The following is a 14,882-nucleotide window of genomic DNA, read 5'->3' on the forward strand; positions in this document are numbered from 1 at the left end:
TTTTTTCCTCGCAAAAGTGTAAGTAGAATTGAATGATAGCTTGTTATCCGCTGAAATAAAGCATAGCTCCGAAAGCACTTAAAAGGGTTGATATACCTACGCTTCGTTGATTCTCACTAGCTTACCGCACCTGAGGCTGATAGTCGTCGAGCTTGTCAAGAAGTGTCTTGGAGTAGTGTGGTGAATAGTACTCCACGATCTCCGGTGGGTAACAGTTGTTGATTTCGAGAATGTACTCGGTGAGCTTTCCACCTGCAACTTCACTGAGCTGTTGCAGCAATTCCAAGCCTCCATTCTGCACAAACGATCGTCGAGCGTCAAGATCATGCGGCAACATTTGAGCGAATTGCTTGAGAATGTACTTTTGTACTTTCACAGGTGCGTCGCGAAGCAACGGCTGCAGAGCTTGCAAATGCGTACATTTGGCCAAGATGCTTTTCAATGCACGCTTGGACTTGATCTTGAGGTCATCAGAGCTGTTCGGGTGGATCATGCAGGCTAGTAGGTGGCGAAGCACGTCCGCTTCGGCTACTGCACGCGAGTGATCAGGTGTGTGGCGACCAATTTGGCCCAATGTCCAGGCACTCGCAGCTTTAATATGGTCTTCAGGTTCGGAGATCAGTGCACTCTTCACTGGTGTAATACCCTTGGACGTGATCACTGCGAGTGCCAACGTTTCTGAAAAGGCCGAAATGTACCCGATTGCCATGATTCCAGGTAGTTTGTTGTTGCCTGACGCCTCCGCCACGTAGTCAACGAGTGCAGATGCACCACCAGCGTTTACAATCAACTTCGAGAGCTCTGGTGTGTGCTTGGCTATCTCTCGAATGCAGGTGGCGGCATTCTTACGGACAGTATGGTCGATATCCTTGAGGTTGTACAGGATGTTAGGGAAGATTTCAGCTTCCACAACGATCTCAGCCAGATCGACAGAGTGCTTGGAGATCTGCGCCAAACAACTGCACACTTGCCGCTTTAACTTGGCGTCCGGGTGCTGGATTAGAGGAGCTAAGTAGGCCACGGTGCCTGGGTCGACAACAGCTTGAGCTAGCTCCGGAGAGTGCTTGGCGATATCACTAAGCGCAGACGCTGCCACGCGCTTGAGCGCTACCTCTGGCTCTTGGATGCAAAGCACGAGCAACGGTACAGCACCTGCATCCACTACGTGCTGAGCGAGCTCGCCAGTGTGTTGCGCGATGTAGCCAATCGCCCAAGCTGCTGCTTCTTTCACTGTCGGGTCGAACTCTTCCAAACACGGCACTAACGACTCCAGTGCACCCGAATCCACAACAGCCTGAGCTAGTTCCGGAGAGTGCTTGGCCACTGCACGCAGCACGAACGCCGCGGCCTTCTTGTAGAAACGGTTTTGTTCCGAGAGCGAGTACACAAGCTGCGGCAGGATTTCGTTACCTACCACGGCCTCAGCTAGGTCGTCACTGTAGTTGGCGAGACGACCGAGTGCCAATGCTGCAGACTGCTGGATACTCGGTACGTTGTCGAGCAGCAATGGTCGTAGCAGCTGCATCACACCGGCATTCTGCATGACCTCAATGTTCTGCGGTCGTGTAGCTGCCTCAGCCACGGCCTGGACGAACGTGACGCGGGCTTTCTGATACACTTCGAAGTGCTGGAGCACGGACGTCGATGCCATATCTTGTTCGCTTGTTACGTGAGGTGAGCTTCTACTTGCCGATTGTTGTCTTCTTTCTTTTTTGGCAAAGAGCAATATTCACGTGCTTTCCCAGGAATGACCCACAATAGTACTGCAACGCCTCCACTAGTATGGGATTGTACTCACGATAGCAACTACTTCGTTGCAACTATAAATGACTGCATGTGAAATGGCGGCGTGCTAATTGGCTCAACCACTTTAATGTAGACATCCTCAACTAGTGAAATCCCCGCTTTAGTGACAATGATTACCATCGCTGGAACCTTCACTGCGAGATGATCTGCGTGCGCATCTCGCTCCATGCAGCATACTCCCGCTAGCCCACAACACAGTGTATTAATAGGCACTCTATCTAGTAGATAGAGTAGTATCTACTGACACCTGCGATGGTAAGAGCCTTGCCAAGCGCTCTTGCCACCGTCACCACCAGAACCGACACTCAGATGCTGAAGTATTTATTGTGTTTCGCCAGTCTGTTGCTGCGGTGCAATACATGTAAGTTACATTGTAACAGGACCACCGGCACTGTACATGAAATGTGCTGCTAAGTTGCAAGCAGTGCCCTTGTCGTTGGTGCTACATGTACACTAACCGCGTTGCCGGCGTTGCAGGTCTTACAGCTGGTGGCTCAGCCATCGCTTTGGGTGATTCACTCCCACAGCCACCGTATCTCGCCACTTGCGCCCAGTATACCTGCATTTACATGTACCATCCGTTGCTCCGTTTGGGCAACGGGCCATTGTGATAGATCCATCACTTCACCCAGACACCTTCGCTGGACAAGTTGCCGTCGCTCATTGGTGCGCGCATGTGCTGACCTAAACCTTTTCGCGCCAGTAATTGGCCAATTAGAGCCACCAATCAGCGTGCGCAGCAAGTCAACGCAGCACTCGGCAACGTCTCCGCCGGTAGAGCATCCGCTCGTGCACCTCTGGCGACACCAGGCATCTAACGCCCGCGCGGCCGCTGGACCTCTTTCCTCGACACAAGTGGAATCTCTTGACGCCGAGAAGTGTGCCAAACAGGATCGCTGGTTAATTGCCGCCTACAGGGTTAACAAAGCACAGCCACTCGATTGAGCAGCTAAGATGGTGTGCAGCATCGAGGATTCCCCTTCGCGCGAGCGCGTGCACTATGCTGAGGTGGTGCTGGACGATAAAGCCGTTGCATCGTCCTTGCAAGAGCCCAAGCGGCTTCCCAGCGAAGTGACGGTGGTGGACATGCGCAACAGTGGATTGGCCGAGGTGAACCAGGTTTCGGAGCAACAAGCCAGCAAGAAGAGCGTGTGGCTGCTGGCCTATTGCTGCATCGGCATTATGGTGTCTTTCACGCTCAATGGTGTGGTGCTGGAGAAGATTACGACGCACCGAGTGCTGGGCGAGCTGTCCATGACCTTCGTCTTCTGTGTGTTTAACTCAGTGGTCGCCATTGGATTGAGTCGCGCTCGTAAGGAGAAGCCTTCGACCATGCCTCAGAGCTTCTTGGTGATTGTCGGTGCGCTAGCTTTCGGTTCAACCATCGCGTCTATGGTGGCTCTGCGGTATGTGACGTACATCACGCGTATCCTGGGCAAGTCGTGCAAATCCATTCCAGTTATGATCATGGGCGTACTGCTCGGCAAGAAATACGCCCTCAAGAAGTACGTGTCGGTTATTGTGCTGTGCATCGGTGTGGCGATTTTCCTGCTGGGTACAGCCCATGAGAAACAGCACCACTCTGTGCAACACAATGAGAGCCACAACAGTCTACCGGAGCAGGAACGCACACCCAACATGGTGCTGGGCTTCTCGCTTCTGATTGTATCCCTCTTGTTCGACGGAGCTACCGGTGCGCTCGAGGATAAATTTATGGAGGCTTACCATATTGGTGCCTTCGATCTCATGTATTACGTCAATATTTACAAGGCTCTGTTCTCCGCTGTTGGTATGGTAGTGAACGGTGAAATACCGGTGTTCCTTCAGTACGTGGTGCCGTCGCTGCCGAACCTCCTGATGCTGAGCTTGACCGGAGCCTTCGGCCAGGCCTTCATCTTCTTCACCATCAGCAAGTTCGGTGCTCTGACCACGGCTATCATCGGAACATGCCGCAAGGTGCTGAGTATCGTGCTCTCGGTGTTTCTGTTTGGCCACGTGCTGTCCGTGGAGCAGACTGTGGGTCTGGGTTTATCTTTCGCTGGTATCGGGCTCAACTGGGTGAAAATGAGGAACTGCTTTGTCAAGTCTTCGCCAACACCGACCGCGGCGGCTGAGCCGATTGAGCTGGACGAGTTGGCTAAGGAAGGCCTCCTTGAGAGCAGCAGTGACGACACCGCCGACTCCGAGTCGGACGAGCAGGATGTGACGGTTTCGGCTCACGATGACGAAGAGGAGGCCATGGACGCGGAAACTGCACGCAAGCTAGAACTGGTCAACGCCTGGCACCGACAGACTACTCGTGAAGCTGAGGCATCGTCGAGTGACGAAGACGCACATGATGCCAACGATGTGGCCGCACAGGCTGTGTAGATCGGAGCTGAAATGCCTGACTTCGTGAAAATAATATAACCCTTACCTTATTTACAAAGTCGAATTGTTGAACGCAATTCCGTGCTGAAAGCGTCTTGCTAATGCGTACGTGTAGCATCGCCGACTTGTTGAGAACAAAAAGGCAATATCGTTGGTATCAGCACTCCAGCACATATTGTTTTAACAGTGCATACCTAGTAGTAGTGTACTAGCCACACGAGATACTACATCTGAGTGGGGACGCTCTATCCACTGCAAGACCACCAGTACTTTTAGCTAGTCTGTCGTGTTACAAACCTTTTCAGTGCTCGGCAAGAGTGTTGAACCAACGACACTATTGAATCAATAGTATTGATGCTACGGAGTGATCTCCTAGTGATAATCCGACTATCATAGTCGTCATCAAGCCACGCTTGACTGTCAGATGCTTTAGGAACTCGGAATTTCTAGAGTTGCAATTGTTTTTGTCCATAGTGACTTCTAGTATTAGGAGCGCCTTGAAATAAGGATTCTTGACTTGTTTTAATGAAGTGAATCCGTTACGTACAAATACGGATCTTTCTGATATCACGCTAAACAGAGGGAATATGCTTTCGTTGATCAGCAAACCTGCTTTTGGCGTCTCTGTGTGCGGTCAGCATCCTGTTGGGGCCTCTACATTCCTCAAACAACTAATTCTAACAGTCGTGAACTCTCAAACCCCACATAGCTTCTGTTTAAGAAGCCTCTTTCATTGCAATCCCTTCCATACATAGTTAATTAATTGTTTTGAATTTGATAACGCTCGCCTGAGACAACATTTGACATAGCCGAAGACTACGGATACATTGTACATGGGGTATCTGTGTTGCTGCACCACTGCCCATTCGGGTCGAATGTCGTGGCTCTCATGAAACTCCACGATGCCTCCTTGATCGTCTGCCACTTCGGTTTTTACACCACCTAGGATACGTGAGTGTGCAACAAATGACCCCGAACCAGTACGGATACAAGGAGGTGCGCACACCGGCGACCACGCCTTCCGTCGAATATCAGGACGAAACACCACTGCGCTTGGATGCCATTGTGCCAGTTGGCGAGAACAAGAAGGAGGACGACGGCATTCCGCTGGATAAACGTGGTCGCCCGATGGTCAAATTCTTTAGATGGCGCATGAGCCGTAGGAAGCGACTGTGTATCACCATCGGACTGATCTTGCTGTTCATCCTCATCGTCCTTCTTCTTATCTTTCTGGTGGTCATCCCCGCTCTCATCCAGCACTACATGAACGAGGTGGTATTCACTATCAACTTCATGGACGTCACCGACATCCCGAACGACTCGGAGATCGATGTGACCTTCAGCGTGAACCTGCAGCACGATGTACCGGTGTCCGCCACCACCAAAGCGATGACGGCATCTTTGGTCTACGGTGGTGTGGCGCTCGGCACAGTGGGGATTGAGGCGCTTGACATCAAGTCTGGCAGCCAGAACTACAACTTGACCATGGACACGACCATGGTGATCTCCGATATGGACGGCTTCAACGCGATGGCGGAGGCCATGATGCAGGATAAGACTGTCCCGATCACCGCGACGGCTGATGTCGACGCTCTCGCTATGGGTCTTTCATTCAATAACCTAAACTTCGAGCAAACGCTATCGCTCCTGGGTTTTAACAAGTTCCAGGATCTGGATCCTGAAGTCCAGCATATCGACTTGTGGGGGTGCCGCGATGGCATTTACGAGATGGACGTCAACGCGTCGGTTTATAACCCGTCGACTATGGGACTGCAGGGTATCGGTCCACTCAACATGAGTGTGTACTACAATAGCAGCTACCTGGGCTACGCTTACTCGGAGAAGCCGGATCTGGGCATGCCGCGTGGTCTGAGCAATCAAACCTTCCGTGTGGTCATGTCGGAGGACTCAACCGCGCTCCAGGGCATCATTACAGGCTTCTTCAGCGGTGGCGTTGAGATGAACGTTCGCGGCGACAACCCGTACTCGACTGAGTACGTGCAATTCAAGGAGGCCATCAGCAAGGTCAACATGACTATCGAGTACGACAACGGACTTAATGATGTCTCCTTCAACACATCGTGCGTTTCCAATTTCCTGACCGTGCTGGGCTACTAGAGTGTACGTATAGTCGATCATTGTAATGACAGCGGTGCAGTTCCCTTGCGGGAAGCGAAAGTCAGAGCCATACGCTCGATATCTTTGCTTGATCTTCTCTTGCTCTCTGGTACCAGCAACGATGAATGCTCAACTTAGGGTTACACACTACTAGTATTTACTAACTTTTATAGCTAGTTCAGCTCGTTTTTGCTACCGCTACCATGATCTAATAACTTTTCTTCTTTAAGCGAGGAGCGAGAGGATATCACACGACGTGTTGAAGCCCAAGCTGGAGAGACCGTCCGTGTAGAGGATGCTCATGTTGACCTTGCTAATAGCTTCCTGGAACTGCGTGTACTCGGTCGAGTATGGGTTGTCGCCCGTGATGTAGAATTGCGCACTGCCGCCCACGACACCCAGCGCCATGCTGCTGAGTGCCGTTGAGTCCTGCGGCACCGTAGCACGGAAGAGCTGCACGCTCTCGCCACGCGGCAGACCCAGCTCAGGCTTGAGTGACTCGGCGTAACCCAGATAGCTGTCAGCGTAGTACAGACTCAGATTAAGCGCACCGATGCCGTCCAGCCCCATGTTGGACGGGTTGGTCAAAGTCACGTTGATGTCCATCTGGTACACGTCGTTGGAGCAGCCGAACCAGTCGATGTAGTCGATCTCCGGAGCGGGATCGCTGAACTGGTTAAAGCCCTTAAGTGGCAACGTGCGCTCCAGGTCCAGACCACCGTAAGTCAAGCCCAGGGTGTGCGCCTTTACGGTGGCCGAGGCTTCGAGCGAGATCTCAGAGTCCTCAACCAGACCCTCCGCCATCAAGTTGAAGGCGTCGATATCCGTCAACGTGAGCGACCCATCGACCGTCAGGTTGTAGTTCTGCTCACCCGTCTTGATATCAAGACCGGGGATCACCACAGACCCAAAAGCGACGCCGCCGTACAGTAATGAAGCAGTGATGTCGTCCGTGGTAGCGGCGATACCGATATCGTGCTGCACGTTGAAGCTCAGCTCGACGTTCAGCGCTGTGTCGCTCGGGATGCTCTTGACGTCCAGGTAGTTAATACTGAGTTCCACCGAGTTGACGTAGTGCTGGATGATGGCCGGGATGATGGCCAGGAACACGATGAGAAGGATCACACCGATGAGAAGGATCACCAGGCCGCTGATGAGGAGAATCCGCTGCTTGCGGGTCATGTGCCATTTGAAGAACTTGACTAGAGGACGGCCGTTCTTATCCATGGGCACGGAGCTATCGCCATCGCCCTTCTTGTTGTCCGTGCCAGGGGCGGACACGTCGAGGCGCAGCGCAGTCTCGTCATTGTAGTGTGCGCCTTCGGCTACGGGTGTGTGTACTTTGTCGGCGTAAGTGTTTGGTGTGGTGCTCATGCTGCTGATCTTGCTAGTCGGGCTGTTCTTGATGGCGCAGAATGCAAAGTGACCTGCCGGGTAGTGCCGGCTGGTGAGAGAGCTGCAGGTGGTGCCCTGAGCGAGGGCTGCAGTATCAGTCAGTGTCGTATTGAAAAGTTGCCAAAACCAACTCACGTGTCAATCACATCGAACCCTCTAGAACGAATAAAAATCTTGCTTCATAATAGAAAATACAATATATCAATAAGTAGAGGTGCTTTTCCTCGTTATCACCAAAGCTTAGAACGAAGTGGGGATAGTCTTTGTACGTAGTATCGTAATATGAAGGTCCTTTGGAAACGGGACATGGCCCGGCTCGCTTCAGATTCCTGATTCCACCGAGATTGATGACAACATTCGGGCCACATAAAAACCTCGGTCGACGCGATAAAACCTCGGGTCAACTGCGTCCCTCGGTTTAAGTGTCCCACAGAGCAGGTGTAGGTAACGCGCTATCTTGTTTTCACTAAGAAAATCAGTATTAGTTGGTACCACTGACGTCAACAAAAGACAGGTCCAGTCCCTCCAAAGAACAGAATTTGGTGTTCGCCACACAAATGCTTGCCTCGCTTTTGACAGGGAAAAGCACTGGAGCAGAGGAGCTTGTTCCGTGAATTCACTCGCCTCGACTGGCACCTGGAAGGTCTTGCAGACACGACCCAAGAAGATGGAGGACGAGAAGCTTATCCGGCTCCACGACATGCTGTCCAAGCTGCGCCCGGGTGGCAAGAAGGTAAGAGAATTTCAGCGTACACAGCCGGCTGGTTGCGCCACGTTGACCACCGACTTCTTTACGGCGACATTGAGCTTTATTAACATTGTGTGGACGAGCAGGGTGGCTTGGGCTTCGCGTCGATCGGCGGAAGGAAAGGAGCTAAACGCTCGGACGGGCTTCCCAACAACGGGCTGTATTCCATGTTCGTGCGCCAGGGCGAGGGCACCTACCAGCACAAACACTGGGAGGAGGACAAGGAAGATGAGGCCGAGGAGACCGAAGTGAGCGAGAAGAAAGCCAAAAAGGACAAGAAAAACAAGAAGAAAGCTAAGCAAGTCGACAGTAGTGACAACGAGGAGGAACTTTCGAAAAAGGAGAAAAAGCGCCTTAAGAAGGAGAAGAAAGCCAAACGCGCAGCCAAGGAGGCTGCCGCTCAGGCTGAGGCTGAAGCTAAGGAAAAGCCCAAAAAGAAGAGTAAGAAGCGGAAACTCGAGCAGGTCCAGACCGAAGTTGCCGCAGTCGAGGACGACAAGGAGGAGGCAGTCGTCGTCAGTGAAGAGGAGCCCAAGCCAAAGTCCAAAAAGGATAAGAAGAAACACAAAAAGCACAAAAAGTCCTCAGAGGAGACCACAGCGGAGCCTGCAGCCGAGACAAAATCCTCAAAGAAAGATAAGAAGGACAAGAAACACAAGAAGAAGAAAGCCAAGCAGTCCGAGTAGAGTGGACGTTGGGTCGTGCATTTAGAGGAGATTAAACTGACAAAAACTCATGACCTTTGTTTGCATTGAATGGTTGTCTATTCAAAAAGCTATTGCATCAACTGTGATAGGTGTGCTCGTTTACTTCCTAATTGCCTCTCGAGCGGCCGAATTTGCCTTCTGCCCGCGGCAAGTGGCGATTTCTAACAGCATACTGAGATGCATGACGCGGTCCTCCAGAGTTTCTAGTTGCTGGAACCGATCGGCGTGCAGTTGGATGACAGTCCAGCCCATCAGCTCCAGGTGCCGCGTCTTCAGGTCGACAAAGCCGAAGGTTTTAGGGTCCTTGTCCTCATCGCTTGGCTCCAACGCCTGATAACAGTCTGATGGGTTGATCTCGATAGCAATTTTCTGCCTCGGTGCCACCACATCAAGATGATAGCCTGTCTCCGTAGCGTACAACGTCTCGTTCTGCATTCCGATCTCGTCCAGAGCAGTACAGACAAGGTGGTGTAGACGGAACGACGAGCTTTTGGCCTTGGCCTGGTGGGCATCAAACACTCGCTTGCATTCTTCCTCGAGCGATGATGTTAACCTGAACTCGCTGGGTCGGTCACTGAGCTCGCAGTCCAGATGAACCTGGTACAACTTCGACTTAAGCACTCTCAGCTTAAACGGTGGCATGTTCAGCTTGTCCAGGGCTCCAGAGTTAACCTCCTTGAAGGTTCGGCGGAACAGATCTTCGTCGAAGCTCTCTACAAACAGAAATGATCGTGCGAGTGGGACAAGCACTTCAGCAGCTCGCTGTTTGTCCTCGACGCTGGTGTGTTCATCATCTAGCTCGGCCATTACCATCTCGCTTGCGGTTTGTAAAGACTCCAGAACCCACTCTTGGCGACGACTTTCTCTCGGTAGCAGGTGGGTAATCGCCGACATGACCATGCAGGCTTCATGTGCGTTAATTTTCGCTTTCTCGGATTGCAGCATAAACACCGTTTGCGCTGCTACAGGTCTGAAACAAGACAGAAATAAAGAGAAAGTTAATAAGATAGGATTTTCCCACGGCTACATACTAATTGAGCTTCACGTACTGCAGAATGGACGTCCGTCCCACACCAAGACGCATCAGAGCAGTCGTGAAATTGGTCAGCGCACTGCCTGTTTTAAAGGCGGCAATGCCAAAGTTTACCAGCTTTTCAGTCTCATCAATCAACTTCCAAAATCTGAATTAGAAAAACGCATCGGATTAGCACAAGACAGGTATTTCTTTATACACCAAACGGCTTACCGCTGTGTATCCAAGGCGTTAGGCTTGGTCGTCCACTTCGGAAACAGGGCTGGCGACGGAACTGCTAGTAGGTCATCTTCGGGAGCTTCGGATTTACTGAAATTGGTCACATTACTGACTGCCTGCAACATGATACAGTACACAGAATACGCATCAGCATAAGCCAAACACTGCTTACACAACTCATACTTCTCACCGGTAAATTCGCTCGTGTTGTTCTGGTCGACACAAATCGGCCTGCGCGGTCGATAGCCGTTCTAATGTTATAGTGATTCAAAGAGAAAACCTACAAGCATTTCACAACAACTAGCGATGAGTATCCACCCATCCGCCTCGAATTCGTACACAGTCCACTTACATTTTCATCCACCGTGCGTAGCAGTTCCTGTAAGTCTGTAGCCATGAGCAGTTTACGGTTCAGCTTGGCGCTTTCCGATGTGTTTTCCTGAATGTTATCCACTCTGCGGATCTGCAGCAAGTCCTTGAGTTTTGGTTGTGTCTCCGCCATCAAGATCAGCTCTGACCACATCGTAAAGCTCAGCAGCGATGAAGGATAACCCGACAAAGACAGCAACGGAGACTGATCATCCGGCATCTGCACCGCCACGCAGGACGCACTGAATAAGACCTTGTCCGACGAAAAGATTCGCGCCAAAGTGCCAACTTGGTAATTGCACTTGATACAGAGCATCTTGTGCTTCTTCCAATTCGCGTCATCTTCCTCCACTGAATCCTCCGGAAACAAATTCTTCAACGGTTCATCTGTTGCGCTTGATACGTGAATGCCATTCCTCCTGCGTTGACAGCGTAAAAGCCAGAAGTTAATAAAAAAAAATATTTTGGATGTAACATTACCATTTGAAGAAGACCAGGTCTTTCGTGGGGCTTAACGACGAGTTGCACTTGCCACAGACCAGTCGAGGCGTAGATTTGTCTTCCATGTCATCCATAGCGGCAGACTCACTGGGTGTGGGGTACGTAGCACTGAACGAGAAATTACGTCGAGCTGGCACAACATTGTTGGGCACGAGGGAAAGTGAGTGTAGAGGTTTCAAGCTGCTGCGTCGACTGGAGACACCGGAACGCGGCAGGAACCGACCGCGTATCGCCCGCATTGTCGGTCGGCCGATACTCGAGCGGTTGAGGAATGGTTGTCTTAGAATGTTGCACCAAGGCGAATGTTGCACGAAGAGAATGATGGTTGATTAGCCTCCTGGCCACGGCCATGAGAGAGGCATTTGAAATGCAAGTAAACTCTATTTTGCTTAGGATTGCTTACGATGTCGGTGATGGCACGACGTAGACGAATTCCTCGTGACTCTGTGCACAGCTAGCAGAGCAGCAATACACGATGAGACTGAGCCAGTCCATGCCACCAGGGGGTACGACTGCTTTGGGAGCATCGGATGAAGTACTGTCGATAGCAGGCGAAGATTTCTGCTGCGAAGCATTGTCAGCTGAGGCATACTCATCCACCTTCAGGAAATAGTTAATCGTCGGAGTTAGCTGCATCTCAAATGACCGTTCTGCTCCGCATCCAGCGCAAGGCGGGACCTTCAGGTTTTGAGGAATCACCACTGGCCACAGCGGTTCACCGCCGTAATCGTACCGAAGGCACTGGAGAGGACAGCGATTAATGCGCTTCTGAAAACGCAGCAGATGTCGCTGCGCTGCTGGAGTCTTTTCGTAAGACTCTCCAGATGAGGAGCCCGATCCACCTGATTGCGATGCGCCTCCCTTCTTCTTTGAATTTGTGATGACCGTGCGCAAATCTTTAATATCTGTAGACTTCTCTTCTTCCTCTTGTTTCATATACTCCTCAAGCAGGCGGTTTTCATGAGCAAAGTCGTGTTCAGCCGTGTAGTCTTCGTACGGCTCGTCAATCACCTCAATTGGCAGCGCCGGGAAGGCGTTGCATGTGTCAGTTGCAGCAGTCTTCTTCACGGCTTCCGTCTTCTTCTGAGTAGAAGCTGATTTGGGTGTCTTTGTACTGGTCTTCATAGCATCATCTCGCTGTTGCAAAAGGGCCTCCAAGTCCACAAGATCAGCCGCTGGAGCTGGTGCTTTAGTGGCATCCTCATCGTCGCTCCAATCACAATCATCACTATCTGAGCCCCACGCCAACTTCACCTGGTCAACCTGTTTTACCACCTCTTCAACTGCTTCTTCGACAGGAGTTTCCTTTGTAGACTCAACTTGGTCACGTAGCACTCGCCAACTGCCGGAGTTTTCGGTGCACGCCACCGAGTTGCATCCAAAGACGTAAAGCGTCCGATCTGTCTCTACCGGAGCATACACTTGCGCAACCAGGAACAATCCTTTGCCGCATTTAGTGCACGTCAAGCCGTTGGCCTCTGACGGTGGCTCCAAATACCAAGCCTAACCAGCAGTGCAAAGTCAACAGTAAATGTGTGTCAATGTCAATTTGTCGTCCAGCACCAACAATATTCACCACATACCGGAGTTCCTCCAGCCTTGCATACGTAGGGCGAGCTGTTGTCCACACTTTGGTGCTCCTGGATCGTGCCCAGCAGCACGACGCGCTCCTCGTCCATTGACAACGTTTCGATGGTTTACCAATTGACTATCGTACTTAACGAAATTAATTAGAAATGCAGAGCTCTGAGTGGCTGAAAGTCGAGTATCTCGCCGTCCTCACGTCCAAATAGAACGCAGGAAGCCGCAGCAGACGACGAGCATCATGAGCGACAACAAGGAAATCCCGTCCGAGTACCGCATCTCCGAGAAGTGGGACAAGTGCCTGGAGAACTTCACGCTCTACTTTGGCGCTGGCCTCGTGGCTGGTGGCCTTACGTCCCTCGTGCTGGCTCGTACGTTACAGTGGAATCTTTAATGGCCGATGGAAGAGCTCAGTTTCTGACATTTTAATGCTTTATTCTTAGGTTCTGGAGCTGGTCGCGGACTGGTGACGGGTCTGGGCGCTGGTGCAGGTGCGGGATCGAGCTGGACGACGTGCCAACTGGCGTTTTCGGGTAACACCAAAGCACAGCAAGCTCTGAACAAGACGGACAAGGCTGTGGGCGACTTCAAGGAGAAGATCTCGGGCTCAAACTAGATGTTCCTCGCTTAAGAGAGGCGAAGCTGGCGCTGTCTTTTTGGAGGTGAAAGTTGAGGAGTCGCAGAGCCGTCGTAGGGCGCTAGGATCTACAGATCATCGGTGGCTGGTCGTGTGAACTGGAGGTTTCTAAAAGCTGAAGACATGGATTCTAGCTGACGCGATCTCCACGATTCAAAGAAAAAAAACACGAAATATAATACTATAGTGTGGTGGTCGGCAGCCGCTAATAACTGAGTAACTCGGTGCTACTTTCTGCGGTTCTCCTGAGTCGACGAGAAATGCCACGCGATGGCATCTTGATCTATGCCTTCTGCTCGAATATGAACTCGTACTCGCCAGCACCGACCTCCACTTTTATGGGTTTGCTAATTGTGAGCTCGTATGGCTTTTTCGGCTCCAATTCCACATCGTCGATACGGGTGCCGTTAGTACTTTCCGAGTCGATAAAGAAAACTTTTCCTGTCGTCTCCAATTTGACCTGTAAGTACAGACACATTAGTTTGCTGTGCGATAGAAGCAACAATGAACTATCACTACCTCTCCGTGTGAGGTCGACAGCTCAGAGTCTTTCGGCATACTCAGGCCTCGTGGTGGACGGAATTTTCGTCCAGTAGAACGTCCAATAAAGCAAGACGACTGTCGTTTCTGCGTGCAAGATAAACAAACCGTGTGAGCGTGTGAGGCTTCGTTCTAGCAGTATGAAAGCGACTAACCACGTCAATGTCCATAGAAAACTTTCGTCCTCGGTACGGCCCACTAACAGCCCGCACAAAAATTGTAAATGCTCGCGGAATGGCATTCCCATCTACGACAAAGCAGATGAAAGAGAACAAGACACGTCAGCTTTACCGATGCACCATGTCTCTCACTCAATTACGTACTCGCACCTTTGCCGAGATTCTCCTTCTCCGCTTCGAGTGCATCCAGCAGCACTTTCTTGCCCTCCTCCATCTCTTGCCGTAGCTCTGCTGCTCGCAATTTTGCTTGTTCTACCAATTTCTGTAGAAAATAAGCCCATGAATTCAGAAAGTCAGTGCCATACCCCCAACAGCACTTGCATAGTACGGCTTAGCGAACCTTGGAAGATGCCTGACATTCCTGCAGCAAAAATCCCTGGACGTCGATCGCTTCATCTACCTCCTGCGAATGTGCATTTCTCTCACGTGCATTTGTCCCTGACGCTTTGACTATTGTCGACGCGAGCACGTTGATTTTCAAAATCAATTGTAAAAAACCGTGCGGAATACTCAGTATTTCATTCTAGCACCCTCTAACGGTTGTAATTCGATCAGAAAGTTGGAATTTGTGCGCTAAGCGGTTGCGCACCTTTCTTCTTCGAGGGTGAGGTTTCTTCCTCGCTGCTAGTTGTTGCCATGGCGGTCGCTTGCTTCCGCTTCATCTTCTCTCTTCAGG

General features: G+C 51.2%; 9 protein-coding genes across 10 annotated transcripts; 4 read left to right on the top strand and 5 right to left on the bottom strand.

Annotated features, from left to right (window-relative positions):
- Positions 1-9: 9 nt before the first annotated feature.
- On the bottom strand, positions 10-1,807 carry PPTG_01535 (hypothetical protein). Its single transcript, XM_008894862.1, has one exon. The coding sequence runs from the start codon at positions 1,649-1,651 to the stop codon at positions 122-124; it is 1,530 nt and encodes a 509-aa protein (XP_008893110.1). The 5' UTR covers positions 1,652-1,807; the 3' UTR covers positions 10-121.
- A 953-nt stretch (positions 1,808-2,760) lies between these two features.
- Positions 2,761-4,176, top strand: PPTG_01536 (hypothetical protein; the record flags this gene model as incomplete). Its single annotated transcript, XM_008894863.1, has 1 exon — positions 2,761-4,176. One exon carries the CDS (start codon positions 2,761-2,763, stop codon positions 4,174-4,176), a length of 1,416 nt encoding a protein of 471 aa, XP_008893111.1.
- A 785-nt stretch (positions 4,177-4,961) lies between these two features.
- PPTG_01537 (hypothetical protein) lies at positions 4,962-7,877 on the top strand. The gene has a single exon (XM_008894864.1). The coding sequence runs from the start codon at positions 5,143-5,145 to the stop codon at positions 6,292-6,294; it is 1,152 nt and encodes a 383-aa protein (XP_008893112.1). The 5' UTR covers positions 4,962-5,142; the 3' UTR covers positions 6,295-7,877.
- Positions 6,260-7,793, bottom strand: PPTG_01538 (hypothetical protein). Its single transcript, XM_008894865.1, has one exon. The coding sequence runs from the start codon at positions 7,666-7,668 to the stop codon at positions 6,520-6,522; it is 1,149 nt and encodes a 382-aa protein (XP_008893113.1). The 5' UTR covers positions 7,669-7,793; the 3' UTR covers positions 6,260-6,519.
- A 280-nt stretch (positions 7,878-8,157) lies between the features above and the next one.
- Positions 8,158-9,193, top strand: PPTG_01539 (hypothetical protein). The gene is made up of 2 exons (XM_008894866.1): positions 8,158-8,422; positions 8,524-9,193. Exons 1-2 carry the CDS (start codon positions 8,357-8,359, stop codon positions 9,121-9,123), a joined length of 666 nt encoding a protein of 221 aa, XP_008893114.1. The 5' UTR covers positions 8,158-8,356; the 3' UTR covers positions 9,124-9,193.
- On the bottom strand, positions 9,161-11,581 carry PPTG_01540. 2 transcript variants are annotated; one of them, XM_008894867.1, is made up of 6 exons: positions 11,246-11,581; positions 10,749-11,184; positions 10,587-10,676; positions 10,391-10,512; positions 10,194-10,325; positions 9,161-10,114 (listed from the first exon to the last, which is right to left on the bottom strand). In XM_008894867.1, exons 1-6 carry the CDS (start codon positions 11,503-11,505, stop codon positions 9,244-9,246), a joined length of 1,911 nt encoding a protein of 636 aa, XP_008893115.1. In that variant the 5' UTR covers positions 11,506-11,581; the 3' UTR covers positions 9,161-9,243. The 2 variants fall into 2 exon arrangements, with proteins under 2 accessions (XP_008893115.1, XP_008893116.1); XM_008894868.1 differs by having other exon boundaries at positions 10,749-11,581.
- Positions 11,573-12,981, bottom strand: PPTG_01541 (hypothetical protein). Its single transcript, XM_008894869.1, has 2 exons — positions 12,850-12,981; positions 11,573-12,769 (listed from the first exon to the last, which is right to left on the bottom strand). Exons 1-2 carry the CDS (start codon positions 12,943-12,945, stop codon positions 11,666-11,668), a joined length of 1,200 nt encoding a protein of 399 aa, XP_008893117.1. The 5' UTR covers positions 12,946-12,981; the 3' UTR covers positions 11,573-11,665.
- Positions 12,982-13,028: 47 nt separating this feature from the next.
- PPTG_01542 (hypothetical protein) lies at positions 13,029-14,018 on the top strand. Its single transcript, XM_008894870.1, has 2 exons — positions 13,029-13,221; positions 13,294-14,018. Exons 1-2 carry the CDS (start codon positions 13,092-13,094, stop codon positions 13,464-13,466), a joined length of 303 nt encoding a protein of 100 aa, XP_008893118.1. The 5' UTR covers positions 13,029-13,091; the 3' UTR covers positions 13,467-14,018.
- On the bottom strand, positions 13,771-14,844 carry PPTG_01543 (hypothetical protein; the record flags this gene model as incomplete). Its single annotated transcript, XM_008894871.1, has 6 exons — positions 13,771-13,947; positions 14,007-14,114; positions 14,183-14,274; positions 14,357-14,468; positions 14,547-14,656; positions 14,796-14,844. The coding sequence occupies 6 exons, from the start codon at positions 14,842-14,844 to the stop codon at positions 13,771-13,773; spliced, it is 648 nt and encodes a 215-aa protein (XP_008893119.1).
- Between the last annotated feature and the right edge of the window lie 38 nt (positions 14,845-14,882).

Source organism: Phytophthora parasitica (genome assembly GCF_000247585.1).
Source record: "Phytophthora parasitica INRA-310 unplaced genomic scaffold supercont2.3, whole genome shotgun sequence".
In the NCBI taxonomy this organism is placed as follows: Eukaryota; Oomycota; class Peronosporomycetes; order Peronosporales; family Peronosporaceae; genus Phytophthora; species Phytophthora nicotianae.